The sequence below is a fragment of the Daphnia magna genome, unplaced genomic scaffold (assembly GCF_020631705.1).
Source record: "Daphnia magna isolate NIES unplaced genomic scaffold, ASM2063170v1.1 Dm_contigs230, whole genome shotgun sequence".
Classification (NCBI taxonomy): Eukaryota; Metazoa; Arthropoda; class Branchiopoda; order Diplostraca; family Daphniidae; genus Daphnia; species Daphnia magna.
The window spans coordinates 35,937-55,174 of record NW_025533191.1 but is presented as its reverse complement, the minus strand read 5'-3'; the positions used below and the strand labels follow the sequence as shown (position 1 = coordinate 55,174).

At 42.2% G+C, this 19,238-nt stretch overlaps 4 protein-coding genes across 4 annotated transcripts; 3 read left to right on the top strand and 1 right to left on the bottom strand.

Moving 5' to 3' along the window:
- Nucleotides 1-2,770: 2,770 nt before the first annotated feature.
- LOC123467776 (pyridine nucleotide-disulfide oxidoreductase domain-containing protein 1-like) lies at nucleotides 2,771-3,786 on the top strand. Its single transcript, XM_045167570.1, has 4 exons — nucleotides 2,771-2,781; nucleotides 2,823-3,063; nucleotides 3,118-3,331; nucleotides 3,393-3,786. The coding sequence occupies exons 1-4, from the start codon at nucleotides 2,771-2,773 to the stop codon at nucleotides 3,566-3,568; spliced, it is 642 nt and encodes a 213-aa protein (XP_045023505.1). The 3' UTR covers nucleotides 3,569-3,786.
- Nucleotides 3,787-3,874: 88 nt separating this feature from the next.
- LOC123467779 (DNA polymerase theta-like) lies at nucleotides 3,875-5,094 on the bottom strand. Its single transcript, XM_045167576.1, has 4 exons — nucleotides 4,740-5,094; nucleotides 4,547-4,666; nucleotides 4,328-4,479; nucleotides 3,875-4,267 (listed from the first exon to the last, which is right to left on the bottom strand). Exons 1-4 carry the CDS (start codon nucleotides 5,077-5,079, stop codon nucleotides 4,130-4,132), a joined length of 750 nt encoding a protein of 249 aa, XP_045023511.1. The 5' UTR covers nucleotides 5,080-5,094; the 3' UTR covers nucleotides 3,875-4,129.
- Nucleotides 5,095-10,741: 5,647 nt separating this feature from the next.
- LOC123467775 lies at nucleotides 10,742-12,078 on the top strand. Its single transcript, XM_045167569.1, has one exon. The coding sequence runs from the start codon at nucleotides 10,915-10,917 to the stop codon at nucleotides 12,076-12,078; it is 1,164 nt and encodes a 387-aa protein (XP_045023504.1). The 5' UTR covers nucleotides 10,742-10,914.
- Nucleotides 12,079-17,623: 5,545 nt separating this feature from the next.
- Nucleotides 17,624-19,014, top strand: LOC123467774. The gene is made up of 3 exons (XM_045167568.1): nucleotides 17,624-17,900; nucleotides 18,067-18,145; nucleotides 18,221-19,014. Exons 1-3 carry the CDS (start codon nucleotides 17,871-17,873, stop codon nucleotides 19,012-19,014), a joined length of 903 nt encoding a protein of 300 aa, XP_045023503.1. The 5' UTR covers nucleotides 17,624-17,870.
- The last annotated feature ends 224 nt before the right edge of the window (nucleotides 19,015-19,238 follow it).

The following is a 19,238-nucleotide window of genomic DNA, read 5'->3' as shown; positions in this document are numbered from 1 at the left end:
TCTACCATTTAGCCAGAGTTGCCGTTCGATCACCATTTGGTGATCGAACGATCTCGATCTCGATCTCTTAAAAAAAATGATCAATCGATCGCATCGAGCAGTGAATGAAAAAGTGATCGATTGATGATCGACGTCGATCAAATCGATCGTCTGAATTTTTCCTCTTTTATTTTGATATGAAAGAGTAAACCAAATACACAAAGTGAAACATTGTTAGTGGTGGGACAAATACTAAATATTTCTTCTTTTCTGCCAGTGCAGGTTGACTCTCAGTTCTGAAGTGGAAATTGAAAATGTAATATATTTTCTTTAGGATACAAATACAACATTTCATTACTTACAAATCAATGGTAGGCGTAGACCTACGCCTATCATCTTTTGACGTTGAAGGCTCCACGTCCACACTCATCTCACAATCGTTAAATTCGTTACTTATGCAGTATTAAAAGATTTGACTATGTGCTATGTCTAGAATCTAGAATAAACTGAATGTTACTGCAAGTCTGCAAGCTGCAACACGTGAAGTTGCATAAATTCACGTCTTCTGAAAAAGCAGACAAATTTTAAAAAAAATTATCAACCTAGGTGGCGCAGAATTCGTCTTGATCGAGAAATATCTCGATCATGTGACCCTTTCGATCTCGATCTCGATCTCGATAACCTGCCGTGATCAATTCGATCGCCTCGATCAGGGAAAATTGATCGATCGATCCTTCGATCTCGATCATTTCCATCGATCGCGGCAACTCTGCATTTAGCTATGAGAGATACTACATTGTAATCTAAGTCTTCAACACATTAAGGTAACTGTGCAAAATTGTACATACGGGATCAAATATCAATGGGTGTGATATAGGGGGGGTTGCCAGGGAGGTATCGCATCCGCCTAGCAACTCGAAGGTCCGTGGTTCGATTCCACGTGGATTCCTGATGTCCTGGGCTTCCAACATTCCCAGGGGTCTACCTTCCCAGGAGCCAGTCGGGTCGAGAAAATTCCCCATTACGAAGTAATGGGACGGATATTTTGGTAATCTTTAAAACAATTCTCAATAATAAATTGTTCATTTCGATTTATCGGCGTGACTGAGTATTTTGTTACTTGAACACTTTGCAACGGACTTAAACCATTTTCATCCCCAGCCGAGATATCAGATTGTAATATATATTCATTCTGTAATATATCTTCATTCATTCAACTGTTGATTATTTTAATAATTCGGTTGACTCTTTTGGGATTTGAACCCTTAACCTGAGGCGTACCGTGCCGATGCTCTACCACTGAGCTATAAGTCAAATTCACATAGTGTCTACATTTTCGTGTTATAAATTGAGTTAACAAATTTGGACTTAGAATAATTTTTGTGGCATGATTCAAGACAATTTCCTTTTAACATGTCTATAATAAATACATCTAATAGAATTGCAACACGATTTACCATAATTTAATGTGCTAAACTTCCGACGGGATTTGAACCCGAATAAACCTTTACATCCATACACCAACGTTCTACCACAGAGCTATGATCCTTATATAACATCATTCAGGTTAGCACATATTTTTACGAGCCTATAAAAATTGCCTTTATTATCTTTTCGTGCCTTCTAATATTAGTGAAAAATTAAATATAACACATGGCTCAACGGTTGAGCATCGGCAATGCACACCCAAAGTTTAATGATCGATCCCCGAAATAGTTAAATTAAATTCTGTGAAACTACTTCAATACACCGGATAATCCAATATATACAAAGATTGAATACAAAATTATTCTGCAGGTAAACCAAACTCTGGTAAATATGAGTTTCAACTATATTTAACAGATAACTACCAACTACAGGATTGAGATGTCATCGGCAATAATTCAAAGGCAATCCCCTTAAAGAGTAAGCAGCAAGTGTTTTATTCATAAACAACATAAAGCAAATACAGTGAGTGAAGAGTGACACGAACAAATTGTTTTGATTATTTGATTATTTAATTACATTTTTACATTGAAAAATACCTTATTAGCTTTAATGGTTTATTCTTAGTTATTGATTCTAGGCTTAGAAGGTTGCTTTCTAATTGACTATTCAATTGTTGGTTGTTGCCCCGGTCAACCTAGTGGGATTCGATACCTGGAAAAGGGAAAATAAAAGAGTTATGTCAGGGCTATAACATTAAAATTTTGTGAAATAAGTTACCTGTTTGATAATTGTGTTAATTTTTTTACAATGCCACAATAGATTACCTTCTTAATCAAAAAGTGTACTTCCCAACGTGGATGGAAAACGCAGCCAACACACTGAATGCAAATTTAAAGCTTTGGCTGAGTAACACTGTAAAAATTTTATGCATTTCACTAATCATAAATAAAATTCGTTAAATGGTAAGAAATTCATTAATATTACCTATCAAATAATAATATATTCTTACTTCTGTTCTAATGTGAAATTTGTTTTGTGGTTCTAAAAAAAATGAAATACAGCAATTTTTTTTCATTAAAAAAGTTTATTCTTTTTAAACATATATATAGATTTTAAAAATACAAACACAAATACAACTAACTTTAAAACCAAATCAAAAGAAAAAAACAAAAACAATAAACGTAGATAATGTCAACATAGCTAAACAATCAAACAAAATTGGAACGCCCGCCACGGAGACTATGTTGAACGGAAACAAATCGGAATAAGCCGTACGCAGAGTGATCGGAAACAATTCCGTTCCCCACCACTTGGAGGATCCGTTTTTGACCGACAATCTAAACGGATCTGTTTCCGTGGACAGATGAAGACTGTGTTGACCGTCCTTACCGCCAAGTACAGCCATGATTCCGGAGCTGGCCGAAAGGAGCAGCGCAGTCGAATTCGTCTGCTAGAGAGGGGGAGGAGGGAAAATGTCGACTACTGGGCTTTACGTGGAGTGAGCCATCTCCTTATCGCTGTGAGGGCACGCCTTTTGAACTAGGAAAAGATGGAGGAATGTTGGTGAATCAGTCCATGGAATCATCTGTCCAAGACATCTATGCTGCTGGCGATGTTTGCACGGTTAACTGGGATGTGGCTTTTCATTGGTTTCAGGTCAGTTTTAAAATTTACTAGATAAGAATATTGACTTGCAAATTTTTTTGACAGATGCGGCTATGGTCTCAAGCACGACCAATGGGATCTTACGCAGGGATGTGTATGGCAGCCTCTTTTCTTAAGGAAGCCCCTCCACTGCTTGATTTCAGCTTTGAACTGTTCACCCACGTTACTCGTTTTTTCGGATTTCGTGTTGTTTTGCTTGGGTTATTCAATGGGCAGAAGTTGGAAGGAAGGTATGAAGCACTCGTGCGCGTGACAAAAGGTAAAGAAAACAAATAGATTTTGTTGAATTTATAGTTAGGTAATTTTCTTCTTTGGTGAAGGTGTCGAGTATCTCAATCTAGTTGTCCAGGATGGTAAGCTGCATGGTGCGGTACTAATCGGGGACACAGAGATGGAGGGGACATTCAAAAATTTAATATTGAACCAATTAGACATTTCTCAGTATGTGGAAAATCTCCTCAATCCCGATATTGATATTGAGGACTACATTGATTAATCCAAGGTCAACTTCAATGAGACTTGAACAAACCAGGAAAGATTTCCTATGCAGGGTTTTTGCTCCAGCATCTGTCTCAGTCTAAATTTTTTCGATTTACTGGATATTTAAAATGTAATCATCGTTAAAGTTGGAATTTCCACTAGCTATGGCGCAAATTGTGAATATAATTGACTTCTGAAATTCTCGTGTAAATAACATGAGGAATCACAACTGGATCACTTGTCTTAATCAAATTACTTTCTTCGCTTCTACCCTTTCTCTGGACCACCAATTTTAAAATATGGGCTGCTAATGATAAAGGAAATAAAATTATTAATAATCGTGTAAAGAATAACAATAGAGCCACAAACATGTGAAAATCTAAAAAATATATAGATTTATGCATGCAATACTTTTCAATTCACTAATTGTAGTCCAATTTCACGAAGGTGCACGAGCATTACGACGGTTTTGCTCTGCGGGTTTTCAACACAAAAAAAAGTCTTGGCCACTCCCTAGACGAAGACTTGGTGAATTAGGATCATGAGTCAAGTGGTTGATATTGTGAATCACAGATAATTAGCTTTTGTAGGGCTCCATAGTTCCCCATGTTTTCCCTGTTTTAATAGCTACTGGCAAGCGAATTTTCATTGGAATAGCCGTCTCCATGCAGTGCCGCACTACACGAGCAGCGCGTTCCATACTTTTTACTGGTACCTAAACAACGGTCGAAATAAAGTACAGAAACAAACCAGTCAATGGACTTGCTACACTTACCTGGAAAAGCAACTCATCATGTATTTGATGTACCAAATGAACACCAGCCAGTTTCTCATTCAACGAACGATTCAGAAGAATTACGGCAGTTTTCACTAGATCTGCTGCTGAACCTTGAATTTTAGTGTTCACTGCTTGCCGTTCCGCTTGAGCTACGATAAAAATCAGAAGAATACAGCACTAAAACGAGTTTTTAAAAATGCGCATCTGAACCGATACCTCTTTGAACTGCATTGTTGCTATTGATGGCTGGTAAGAATCTTCTTCTACCAAGAAGCGTAACCACAAATCCATTCGTGCGGCACTGGTTAACTGTGTTTGTTATAAAGCTTTGTATACCTAAAAGGCATTGATATAATCAGATTAGAAAGATTAGGCTATATCCAGAATCGACAACACACGATTAACTTACTGGGATACGTTGCGTGCAAAGTGTTAACAAAGAGTTGAGCCTCTTCTTCCCCGACTTCCAACTGTTCGGCTAAACTTTTACATCCCATGCCGTAAACAATCCCGTAGCAGATTTGTTTCGCTTGTTGCCTTTCATCGTCTCTGACTTCGTCTTGCTTTTTCTTTTTCCAAACCGATACAATGCCGCGGAAAACATCGCCATCGGGTTGGCTAAGAACAGAACAAAGACATGCGTCTTCGCTCAAATGCGCCAATATTCGAAGTTCCAACTGAGAATAATCCGCCGAAAGCAAGATAGTTCCTATATTTGAAAAAAAAAAAGATTTACTAACCGGAAACATTTCTTAGATAAGGACAAATAAGATAAATCCGGTTAGGTTCTCAATGCTCAATCTCAGCGCACAGAGAGGCCCTTTTACTTGTTTCTTCACCGTTTGCAGGCATATCGTGATGATTTCACATCTCAATATTGCCCCAGCACCGTAGTAATCCTTACCGAATCTTATTCTATTTTCTCTACAGGAAGGACTACCACTTAAACTATTACATCAAACTTAGGACTTTTTATTTTCTTATGCACCATCATTCCTAATGCACCACCTAGCCTTATTCCCTAATGCACCACCTTCCTTTTAATTTTCTTATGGTTAAATATGATTCAAACCTTATTCCTCCTAGTTCCCAGTAACTCGCTTTCGCTGCAATCAGCTGCCGTTTGCAGCATAATAATATTAGTTGTTTGTTCGCAGAAGCAGGTTGAAACTAGACCAGTTTTCCGGTGTCCAAAACCGACCACGAATCCAATTCTTGTCCATGTATTCCAGCAGCCTTGCCAGTTCCTGTGGTGCTGAGTCCCGCAAACCGTCAAATACGGAAGGTATTTTCTGAGCTAAAAAAAAATTTAAAAGTTAAATACATTTTCTAACAAATAATTAACGAAATATTACCAGGAAGATACGCAAGGCAAAGAAGACGGAATACAAAATCTCGAATTGGATTGGGCCCTTTTTTGTTATAAGCTGAAGAAAGCTTTAGGTCGCGAATCTTCTCCAAGATAGCTAGACACCAATGGAAATTGCATCCTCGGTGGATTGATGATTAATATCTTAAATAAATAAATTGTGCTTCTTGACTTCAATAGGTTACATTTGCGTAACTACTAAAGCTCCGCATCCAAAGAATCTGTGACTTAGTTTAGGTGGATGAAATTCATCACCACTAGGGCAGATTTCTTCTGTTAGGAGAATCAACAAGCTGATACTATCAATTTGATGATCCATCCTAAAGAAGCCTAGTCTATAGGCCATCAGATGATTTGAACGAGCTTTACTATTCATCAAGACGGTTATGGAAGAAGTGTAAATCCGGTTAGGTTCTCAATGCTCAATCTCAGCGCACAGAGAGGCCCTTTTACTTGTTTCTTCACCGTTTGCAGGCATATCGTGATGATTTCACATCTCAATACCACCCCACACATCTAATAGTCGTACACAGAACCTTTAAATACCTTGATTCCAGATCCGAAAACATCATGCTGCAAGTTTTACAACAATTCCGCAGTTTTTATTTTTTTTTATTACTTTTCTATTTTACGGGTAAGTTTTAATTTATGAGCTGTATACACGTATTGTTTGTACACATCAATCAATTTTTCTAGTGCATAAAAAATTTTTGCATTACATTATACGAACTAAATAGGTTCCGTGCACGTCGCTAGCCGGACCACGTCGATAACATTTTCCGTTTTTTTTTATCGAATTCCCAAATTTTTTGATTTACTTATGAATTGATCGTATGCGTTATTGAATTTCTCGTAATGTTCATTTATGACATTGCTACTTTTTTTCGAAAATTATTCGTAAATTAGAATTTACATGAAAACTGCAAGGCTTTGTTATAATGATGTTTTCGGATTGAAAACGTTCCGCGACACGCTTTGCCGTTGGCAACTTCCATGGTGATTTCCACAAGATACCACCCCATGTTCCAAATACATGAAATACCGGGTCCCCAATAGATTAACTGTAGTGTTGCTATCGTCTATCGTTGGAGTTCGGACTACACCTTCGAAGCGGCAAGACGTGTGTTCAAGCTCACAGTGCCGGCCCGAAGCTATAACATCTTAAAGTGCGAAACCAGACAGACACCCAGCGGGGTAGTCTATGCAATTAAGGATACCCTACCCTCAAGGAAACGCGCGCCGAGTGTAAAAGCAACAATGGATCACGCAATCCAACCCCGTCAAAAAAGACAATGCACCGTAGAAGCAAACCTCCCTCCGGTAATAGTTAGAATGTTAAATGGAGGGAAAAACTTGAAAAACATGGCGATAGCAGAGAGACAGGCCATCCAAAAATGCATAACAGCAACCGTAGGCGAACCTAGAGACTCCACAGTCCTAAGGGGGGGAGACCTTTCAATATACCCAAGAGATAGAGAACAGCAAACCCTGCTATTGAGCTTGAAGGAGATAGCTGACAGACCGGTGGTTTCCTCACTCCCGAACAGCTGGACAAGCAATAAAGTAGGAGTCATCTTCGGGGTACCGACTAGTGACAGTGAAGAAGACATTCTTAGGTCCGTGGCAGATCAGGACGTCACACACGTCAAACGCCTAATGTGTCGTGGAGAGCCGCAAAGCTGGTCAGAAACGGTCCTACTCACCTTCGCAAACGTAATACCACCTAGGATAAAGATTGCCGCAATGAGTTACCAGGTGCAGGTGTCAGTTCCAACGCCCTATAGGTGTCGCAAATGCTGGCGTATAGGCCATACGTCCGCGAGATGCGGTCTAAACGAAACGTTCTGTAAAAGATGCGGTAAACGACATGAGGAAGATGAAGTGTGTATTAGGAATTGCATCAACTGTAACAGTTCAGAACACGAATCTGATTGTAACCAATGCCCGGAGTACGAAAGTATGAAAAAGATACTAAAAATGGCATACCTGGAAGGAATTTCAATCAGGGAAGCACGTTACAGGCAAACTACGCTATAGAGGACCCCAAATACAGCTCAATTGCGAGACGCACGAATAACCCACCAGCAGGGCAGGGTGCACCGACGACGGCAGAAACACCAGAGATGGCAGCACTTGCCAACCAAGTAAAAAGGCTGCAAGAAGAGATTAAAGTTATCCGTGAGTCAACCATCCCTCAGATCCAAGGAGATATAAGAATTATGGTGGAAGACCTAGCAGAAACGAAAGAAAAAATTAAAAACTTCGATACAAGATTCGACAAGTTGGAAGGCGCTCAGGCAGATCTAGCAATCCAACAAGAATCCAGGTTTGACAGGCTGGAACTATTAATGAACAACCTATGCGGAGAATTAAACATACAAACAACTAGATCGACCCCATATCAAACAAATCAAAGACAGATGACAACATCTACGGACCCCCTTAGAAACCCTATCACGTTAAGGACACCGAATCCCGAATCGCAGCTACTAAGCCCCATGTTCGAACCAATAAAAGAATGGAATGAAATGATTGACGGAACTGACTACGAAGATGGTGCATAGAACATTACCCCAAATAAACAACACCTCAATAAAATGCATCCAATGGAACGCGAGGGGGCTCACAAAATCAAAATTAGAAGAATTTAGAAATTACGTTTCGTTAATCCAACCTAAAATAGTGCTGCTAAGTGAAACACACTGGAACAGCGCATACAATGTTAAGTTTCGCACATACCACACCCTCAAGAAGGACCGCCCAAACAGGATGGGTGGAGGAGTGGCCATATTAGTGCACAAATCCCTACAGTTTACACCATTAATATTAAATAATACGGACACCATTGAAGCAATTGGTGTCAAAATTAAATGTACCAACAACAAAACCATTACCTTTACCTCAGTTTACATACCACAAGGAGATTGTGAAGTAGAAGACGTAGAAGCACTAATCACCAACCCGGACGCATTCGTTACAGGAGGGGACTTCAACGGTCACCATGGCATGTGGGAAACAAACACACGGGAAAACAAGGCAGGAAGATCAATCCATGAAGCTCTATTAAACACCCATGCAGCATGCCTAATAACACCTAAAAACATGGGCACAAGAAAATACCCCACCACAGGCAAAGAATCTACGCTAGATTTAACCATCACGTCACCCGAAATAGCTAACACAGCAAATATAACCCTTGGACCACACCTGGGTAGTGACCACTTGCCCATAACCATCATTCTAAACGCCGCACTTAATCGCTCGTCAGGGCGACCACCAGGATGGAGGTTGGATGAAAGGAAATGGACGGAATGGAACGAGAACCTAGACGCGTCCCTAAAAAACAAATGCTTCCATCAAATCACCAATCCAGAAAAAGCGATGGAAGAATTTACGGAAAGCTTGGAACAAGCCAATAAAAAAAACTTCAAGAAAACGGGGCTCATCAAACCAACAAACGCCGAACCAGACAGACCATGGTGGAACACGAATTGCAAAAATCTGGTACAAACAGCAAGAGAAGCCTACAACAAATGGAAGAAAGCCCCCACTATCACCGGGAAAACGAGACGAATGGAAGAAAGCCGAAGCACGGAAGAAAAAAGGTATAATAACCGCAAAAAGGGAAGCCTGGAAGGTCTTCATCACGAAACTAGGATCGCGCGACCAACCGAAGATGTGGTCCTTCGTCAATTGCATGCTGGGAAAAGGGATAAACCTATCACCTGACGCAACAGAGATAAGAAATAACGAAGTCCCTATCAACGACCCCAAGGAAAAGGCAGAATTATTCCTGGAGATATTTAGCAAGAGTTACACTACAGGGGTACAACACAAAAACCTATACGAGGAGCTGATCAACGCACGGATGGCAATAAATTTACCCAACACACTAAACGACAGGATCACATCAGAGGAACAAGAAAGAGCACTGCCAAAATCCAAAATCAAGGCAATGGGGCCCGATCTAATACACAACGAAATGATCCGAAATCTATCATCACCAAACAAATTGCACTTACTTCACCTATTTAATGGCCTACTTACAAACGCACATGTCCCAAGTCTATGGAAACAATCAATTGTAATACCGCTATTGAAACCAGGGAAACCTAGAGAAAATCCAACTTCGTATCGACCGGTATCTCTCACCTCTTGCTTGAGTAAAACGATGGAGAGAATAATAGCCAACAGATTAAACTGGTTCCTGGAAACGAAAGGAAAAATTAATAAGATCCAGGCAGGATTTAGAAGAGGGTGCAGTACTATGGACCACATAATACAACTGGAAACTGATATTGTAACCAGCTTTAGCCAGAAGAAATCAACAGTAGCAGTATTCCTTGACATCGAGAAAGCATACGACTCGATTTGGATACAAGGACTCCTATTTAAAATGGCAAGCATGGGCATCACAGGCGCCATCCTGGCATGGCTCAAAAACTTTGTGACAGGAAGAAGCATGAGCGTGAGGATCGGAGACCAAGAGTCCAGCCACAAATCCATCTCTAACGGGGTACCCCAAGGAGCGGTTATAAGTCCCATACTATTCAACATCATGATGTCAGATTTCCCAATGCAACAACAAACAAAAACGCTATTATTTGCCGACGACGTTACAATATACACTCAAGTAAACCAACCCGAAGACGCTGAAACAACACTGCAACCGGCGCTCGACAAAATATATCGATGGGGATCAAAATGGAACTTCAAATTTGCTCCCGCAAAATCAGCTACGGTGGTATTTACAAGGGCGTACAAACCAGGAGCAGACCCACTTCTATTCTTAAATGGACACCGGATAATGACTAGAAGCTCCCACAAGTTCTTGGGAGTGTGGTTTGACCAAAAACTGCTTTGGAAGGAACATATAGCGCATGTATACCAAGCCTGCTGTAAGATGAAAAACCTATTCAGGATAATCACAACAGCCACAATAGGACCCACCATGCATACCCTGATGTTACTTTTCAAGAGCCTAGTCCGGAGCAAAATAGACTACGGTCTAATTGTGTACGGAAACGCTAGCAAGTCAAATCTAACGCAACTAGACGTAATAAGCCGAGCCATTATAAGGATAGTACTGGGATCCAGGTTATCCACCCCCACGGAAATCCTCTACGCAGAATCACGAACGGAGCCTAGTGGAACAAGAAGAAGATGGCTGGCAACTAAGTACATTATAAACCTAGGCCATAGACCATACAACCCCATGTATAACACAGCAAAGCAGATGCAAGAAAGCGAAATCACATACCCCGCAAGAAGCACCCCGAGCCTCAGAAAAGTCCTAGACGCTATGAACACCATCGACATACAGCCGTGGCCTGAGAAACCCCAACTACCATCAAGCTATAACTATCCTCCACCAAGCAACCCAGCGATCTGCAAGACACTATGGTTTCCGATGTCCAAGAAAAAAGCAATGGATTGCCGAATCGAAACGGTCAACCTATTCAATTCCCTATCTCACAAAATCCCGGACACAACGATATGTGCCTACACGGACGGCTCCCACGAACCTTCGAAGAACATCACGACCTGCGCCGTCTACATCCCACGCCTTAATGTTACCAAATCCTGGACACTATCAAAACATTCAAGCATATTCTCTGCTGAGTTACAAGCAATATACCAAACCCTCCGCATCATATATGATCTCACTGACAACCCACCGGAAGTCTTAGTGTACTGCGACTCCAGCTCCGCCATAAAAACAATTGTATCGAACCAACAATCAACGAATGAGGCAATATCCCTCATCAGAGAGACGATAAGAAGTCTAAAATCCAGCGGAACCCGCACGACACTAGCGTGGATCCCCAGCCATACCGGAATAACGGGAAACGAACGAGCGGACGCACTCGCAAACATGGAAAGCAAAACCCCATCCGGGGAGAGGACAGAAAACCCACTATCACCCTCAGAAAAAGCATCCGTGGCTAGGAAGACATGGGCGAACGCACATCTTATGGAAATCAAACGCTGCCAGAAAGTATGCATACAAATGAAAACAACATTAAATCTAACAAGATGGCACTACCACAAGGAAAGAGCGGTGTCCATATGCCTACACAGGCTAAGATCTGGCCACAACTACACAAACGCCTTCAACCACAGAATCGACCACGAAGCGGACCCTAGCTGCAGGCAAGGCTGCGAAGCACTTGAAGATGTCAAACACATACTAATCGATTGCCCAGCATTCGATCTACACCGTCACAAACTCCGGCAACTGTTAGCAACAAAGAACCTTAACTTCGACACACATACAATACTGGGCATGAACCCACTAGCAGACCCGGCCACGCAATACAAAATAAGGGACCTACTAGGAAGATTCTTAATACAGACAGCACTGATACACATAATATAAAGAATAAAAGAATAAAAGAAACAAGAAAAAAGAAAAAAAAAAAAAAAAGAAAAAAAAAAACCGCAAGACAAATAGTAGAGATCGGTCAGTGTGTGTGGGGTACTCACCCAAGTTTAAAAGAAACGCCAAAACCAGGAAATGGAATTATCCATCAACAGTTCAAACCACGGGACAGCATTAACAACAGGAACCACAAATGTGAACCTAAGAAATACAAGATAAGTTACTCGAGCAACCAGGATAACATTAAGATCAAAAACTTACGACCAATCAGCCAGACAAACAGCACTCAGCAAAATCAACAACCATGTAACAGGGAAGCCACCTAGGAAAAACTCCAAGAGATAAGGAAATTATATAAACTTGCATTACCACCATGGAAACCAAAAATCCGAGGCATCCACACACAAAGGCAATTCAAACAGCATGCCCAATGGCCATCAACAACCTAGGTAAACAAATACAACCAGGAATTAATAAAAAGGAAACACATAAACAAACGCACAAGATGCCCCAAGCATCTAACAAATCAAAAAACCTTAAACATGCCACCAACCAGACGGAACAATCGAGGGAAGAACAAAACAATGAAGAAACACTGGCACACACCGGCAACCATTGAACACGCGACACAGTTCTGGGAAGAAGCGGAGACAAGAAGCGAAGAAACGGGTCTAAACAGCAACCATGACAGTGAAGGAAATGGACAATAGAGGGACACTACCAGCTACGCCTGCATCACAGCAACACGAACAGCACAGTATAGAATAGAAAAACACCACCATCAAAGCAGAAATCAAACCCAGGAAACAAAGACAGTCGGTGCGGAAGGTCTTCATTTAATCGAAGACCAGTTGCTGCCCTAAGGTGGCAGCAGTGCACCTAAAATTACCATTGTAGTCGAATGTTCGTTCGACCTGAACTGTGTTGACCTTGTATTTGATAGCTCTTTACAGCAGACGAAGAAGGGTAGTTAAGGAGGGAGGGCGGCCGGCCCCTTTTGCTCAGACCTTTTCTAGCTCTGTTACAGCATAGTCATGCCTAGCTCTAGCTCCAGCTCAAGTAGTTCAAGTGATAGCGATGCGTCGTCTCGCGGTTCGTCAAGGAGATCGAGAGTTAGATCAGGTAGAGTTAGGGAACCCGCAAGACAGATTCCCAGGGAGGAGATAGATCAAATAGCAGAGGCAGGAGTAATTCCCGATCCCATCCCGGGAGAAGAAGGAAGAGAAGACTCGCCAAACCCCGAGATCCCGCAAGATCCTCAGGTTCCACTAGAAGAGGATAGACGCATTGAGAGAGATGAAGAGGAGAGGATCCAGAACCCGAGGCCAGCTAAGAGACGTAGAGAGGAAGAGTCGGTACGAAAGTTTAAGTTGTCAAAGAGTAGGGGTAGAAGGCTGCTACGCCCCTTTTCAAAAGGTGTGGGCACCACGGAGTCCAAAGTGATTAGGGGGCGTTATCTTATGTCCTTTAAGAAACGTTCGACCTCGTTTAAGTGCCCTTCTTTGGACGACGCCCTTTACCAACGTCTCAAACAGATTAAGGGTTCGTCCGCGTCTAAAAATACGATCGATCAGAACGAGAGAGCCTTGTACAGCGTGCAAAAAAAAATCCTAGAAGCAGCTCAACCGCTCTTTTTTCTGTCAAACGAGAAGCTTAAAGATAACGTTCACCGTGAGGCTATAAGTGATGCGCTCCAATTATTGGGAGATTCGTTTCATGAGGTTACCCAACAGCGCAGGAGGAATGTGCTCAAACAAACAAGTCCATCCTACCTCTACCTGCTAGATGATCAGGACAATTTCAATAGCGACGAAGCTAGTTCCCTCTTTGGAAGATCATTTATCAGATCCATGGTCAGATCCTCACAACAACAAGCCGAGTTAAGCAACCTTCAACCGATCCATCGCCTGTCAGGGCAACCTTTCCGCACTGGCGGACAACAGTTTCGCCATTTGGAGGTGCACACCAATAGACCGCTGGGTCAATCACATCGTCATCGATTCGAATCCATCGACACCCAGCAGGGTATGTCGGCCGACAACCGTCAAACGGGAGATTCGTCAGTCCCTCCAGCAAGGTTCGGCGGAGAGCGCGACCTGTTTGAGAACAACACGGCCCAACATCCGAACGCGGATCCTCAAGATCATTCAGCAACAGGGGAAGGTACGTCTCTAACCTTAAGTCAGATAGCAGTAAGCCGGTTCTGACAACGGAAAAAGAGATTTTGGTGGGAGCTAGGATATCATCCGGAGCAGAAAGGTGGGCCGAAATATCATCTGATCCCTGGATCCTTGGGGAAGTCACGAGCGGGTTAAGATTAGAGTTTTCATCCTACCCTATACAAGATATTACCCCCGCTAATACGATATTGGGAGCGAGCCAATGGGATATTTGCAATAAAGAGATAGAGGATATGATAAGGAAAAAGGCAGTGGTACGCGCAGAGAAGAGAGGTTTTGTTAGTAACGTGTTCATCATCCCAAAAAAGTCAGGTGGCTCACGCCCAGTCATTAACTTGAAGAGACTCAATACATTCATCGTTTACAGACACTTCAAAATGGAAGGTGTCAACCTGATTAAGCACATAGTCTGTACCAACGATTGGATGGCTAAGCTAGACCTTAAAGATGCGTATTTCTCAGTTCCCATACACAAGGAAGACCATCGATTTCTGCAGTTTAAATGGAAAAATTCGCTATTTCAATTTGTCTGTTTACCCTTTGGACTTTCCTCAGCCCCATGGGCTTTCACTAAGTTGATGAAACCTGTGGTAGCTTACTTAAGACAACAGGGCATAAGATTAATCATCTACTTGGACGATATTTTGGTCTTGAACCAATCTAAAGAAAGGTTGGTTGAACAGTTAGCCGTAGTCTCTGATCTATTGGTATCGCTGGGCTTCGTATTAAATCAAGAAAAATCTCAATTGACCCCCGCGCAGGAGTTGGAGTTCTTAGGCCTTCTAATAGACTCGACTTCGTTATCTCTTAGTCTTCCGCGTACGAAACAGGATTCCATTATAAGTTCATATAAAGAGACTCTAAAGAAAGAACGTATACCACTGAAGGAGATCGCCAGCATCTTAGGAAAATTTACTTGGGCCGCATGGGCCATTCCCTTTTCCCATGCCCATTGCCGGGGTATCCAAAATCTTTACATAGACAAACTGAAATCGAGCAGCGGAGATCTCAAGACCAAAATCTATCTGACCATTGAGGCTAGGATGACCTAACGTGGTGGACTTCATCTCAGAATCTGAATAAAAAGAAAGCCTTGATAGACGCGTTACCGTCCGTCACCATTTACGCCGATGCGTCTCTTTCCGGATGGGGGGCGGTATGCAACGAGGTGAGGACAGGAGGTCCATGGACCACATCCGATGCCACTAGACATATAAACGAGCTTGAGCTCTTAGCAGGCTTCCACGCACTAAGATCATTTTCAGAGAGGAGTCGATCCTGTACGATATCTCTTAGGCTGGACAACTCCACAGCAGTAGCTTATATAAATAAGATGGGTGGCTCAAAATCGTCTCATCTGAATAATATCGCGCTAGAGATAGCTAACTGGTGCGAAGAGCGGAATATCTCTCTTCAAGCTAGCCACTTACCCGGGATTTTTAATGCTGTCGCAGATCAAGAATCGAGAGTGAGGGAAGATTGGAGCGACTGGATGTTGGCAAAGGAGGCGTTTCACTCGATTCAGAAGAGGTGGGAGATAGAGATCGACTTATTCGCAGCCCATTGGAATGCCCAACTGGAGACGTTTGCGAGCTGGAGACCCCAGCCCGGGGCAGTGGAGACGGACGCCATGTCCTTCAGCTGGATAGGTCGCTGCAGATATGCCTTCCCTCCCCCTTCTCCCTCATAAAGAACTGTCTATCCAAAATAAGACAGGAGAAAGCGACTCTGGTTTTAGTCTGCCCATACTGGCCGAGCCAGTCGTGGTTTCCGAGCATCCTAGATCTAGCGTGCGACACTCCAATAGTCCTCCGCTCGCGTCCGGACCTATTAGTATCCAGTCAAGGGGAACCCCACTCCCTACTCAATTCCAAGACCTTCCAGCTAACCGCCTGGAAATTATCCGGAGACAGTACGCTAGCCAGGGCATTCCGGAGCAAGTGGGAAACCTACTGTTGGCAGGATCAAGGGACTCCACCAGAGCTGCGTACCAGTCCGCCTGGATCACGTGGGGTAATTGGTGTAGTGAACAAGATCGCAATCCCCTTCGAAATGATTTGAATAATATCCTTCTTTTCCTGACAGAGGCTCATTCCAAAGGAAAAGCCTATAACACAATAAACATCTACAGATCAATGCTCTCATCTACTCTAGATCCAATTGACGGCCTCCAAATCGGGAAGCACCCTCTCGTATTAAAGTTAATGAGAGGTATCTACAATTCTAATCCCCCCAAACCCAAGTACGATTGCACATGGGACGTGGACATGGTGGTTAACCACCTGAACCGGCTTGCAAACGAAGAGATGACGATCGCCCCTCTCGCTCGAAAACTCGTCACACTCATAGCTTTAGCATCCCTGCTACGTGTTTCGGAGATAGCCTCTATCGCGAGGGAAAGTCTAAAAATAAATGAATCAGGTATGTCGTTTTCCCTCTTGAAACCGAGAAAGGCTCAACGGGAAGGAGCACTGAAGACATTATCAATCAAGAGGATCAGGGACCCTCGAATCGACCCTGTCAGTTGTACAGAACGCTATATCCTTCTATCGGAAGGATTCCGCAACCAAGCCAACGACAAACATCTCTTAATTGGGTCGGTGAAACCGCACAAACCCGTAGCCGGGTCGACCGTAGCAGGTTGGTTAAAAAGACAGCTTCAGGAAGGAGGAGTAGACGTAAGTAAATTCTCGGCTCACTCAACAAGAGGAGCAGCCTCCTCGAAAGCAGCAGCAGCGGGTATCCCTGTACAATCCATTCTAAATACGGCCAACTGGTCGTCGGAATCGACCTTTACAAAATTTTACAGACGAGACTTGAACAAAGAACCATCCCTAGCCGAAGTAGTGCTGAATCTAGAATAACCATAATTCGCTTTAAAGATCACAGTTCAGGTCGAACGAACATTCGACTACAATTGTAAATTGATCGAGAGTGCGAAGCACTATCGACGATCAATTCTGATTGTGGAAGAATAAGAGAGAGAGACCTGAACTGTAAACTCCTCCCACCCGCCAGTCACTACTTTAATAAATCTTAACCTAACCATTCTCGTCTATCAAAATTACAGATTCGATCAGCGACGAGGTGGCAACCAACAGTTCAGGGGCAGATACTAAACCGATTCCAGCGACCAAATAGCCCAAAGAAGACGGAAACCGAAAAGGTCTGAGTAAAAGGGGCCGGCCGCCCTCCCTCCTTAACTACCCTTTTTCGTCTGCTGTAAAGAGCTATCAAATACAAGTTCAACACAGTTCAGGTCTCTCTCTCTTATTCTTCCACAATCAGAATTGATCGTCACCAGTGCTTCGCACTCTCGATCAATTTACAATTACCATTACCATTACCATTACCATTATCGTCTATCGTTATCCTTATCCCCTCACCTCTTCTAGTAGTGGCTAGTGGAAACTGTTTGGGTTGTGAAAAAAAAAACGCTATATTTGAACATAAAGATTTTTTTTATTAGCGTGTTCTTCGTTTTCACAAAGGCCACTTTTGCGGGATGGGAATGGCATCTAAAAGGAAAAAAAACAATGAGTAGTGAAGGTCCAGTTAAGATTGTAGGAATTAACCATGGAGTATGTCTGCATCATTTCTTGTTGATGGATGGATGGAAGGAAAAAAGAACAATTCACTGTAAGACATGATTATGGCTGTTTCTCAACAATTAGATTTTCCATTATTTTTAAACAATGAGATTTTGCAAGCTTTGTGTGCTGTGTGTATTATATACACCACCTTATTTTGCCAATTTCCTCTTTAGTCTGTCTCGTTGATTCTCTGAATTTTTTTTATGTTTCAGGATGTTACATTTTTTTGCCAGTCTCCAGATGACAATAATGAACAACACAGCTTACAAAACAAGCTCCGTGCTAACAGAAGTATGATTGGATGAGGTTCAAAATTTTAGAAAATGCTGTATTTCTTGAAATGATTTCATAAAATATTTTACACAGGTGTTCTTGCTGCTGCCAGCCGGTTCTTTTCCATCCTGTTACCTGATTGTGAGTTAGACCTAGATGTCTGCATCTCAATTGATCTGAGCTTTGAAGAACTGTTTTGTGTTCTTGAGTACATCTATTCTGGGAAGCTGCTGTGTTCAGTCAAAAGCAAAGACAGAATTTTAAGTATTCTAAAAGAATTTGATATTTTCGTGCCTGATCATCTACAGAATTCAGTAGACTGTGGAAGAAATGGAAGTAGTGAGGCAGAAGTGGAAATAATATTTGAAGAAGCCATTGCAAGTGAACCAAAAACTACTAAAGATCCCACAAACATTTCAGAGGATAAATCTCCCTTTGCAACTTCTGCCGATGTTCGTGTAGTAAATAGTGGAGAACTAATTTTACGAGAACCCAATATTTCAAGCTCCAATGAAGATCCCTTCCAGTATGAAGAAAAGCTTCCAGAAAAATTCTCAAACAGTCATAAGATGTATAGCAACAAAAGTAAAACTCATTGTGGATCAAAAATGGCTATTCTGAATTCAAACACCAATGTTACTGAAACCATTGTTGAACCGGAAATCTCCAGACATAAAGATCCGGTCTTCACCGTAGTCACCAACCAACTGTTGAATATGGTTGAATATAACAAGGCAACAAACTGGGAAGAGCGGCAACGCTGCACAGGGAGAGAAGGGGTAATCCTGAATTTTCTTGTACGTAGACAAGACGGTGTGGCGTATGGTACTCTTGAGAGTAATACACAGATTCCTGTTGCTACAGTTTACTCAAAGTGTGTTAGTTGATAACCAACAGGTTATGGGCCCAGCTATACGCGTAGCTATATTTTTTTTCTTTCGTTCGTGTTTTTTTTAGTTCGGAAAAGTGAATTGAACTGATCTTCGGCGATGGAAAAGGATGGACGCCGCCATGTTGGATGGTGCCTTGATGGCAGAAACTACGAATCATGGAAGTTCGGGATGAAATTGGCACTACAAAGTGATGAGCTCTGGGGAATTGTTGACGGGAC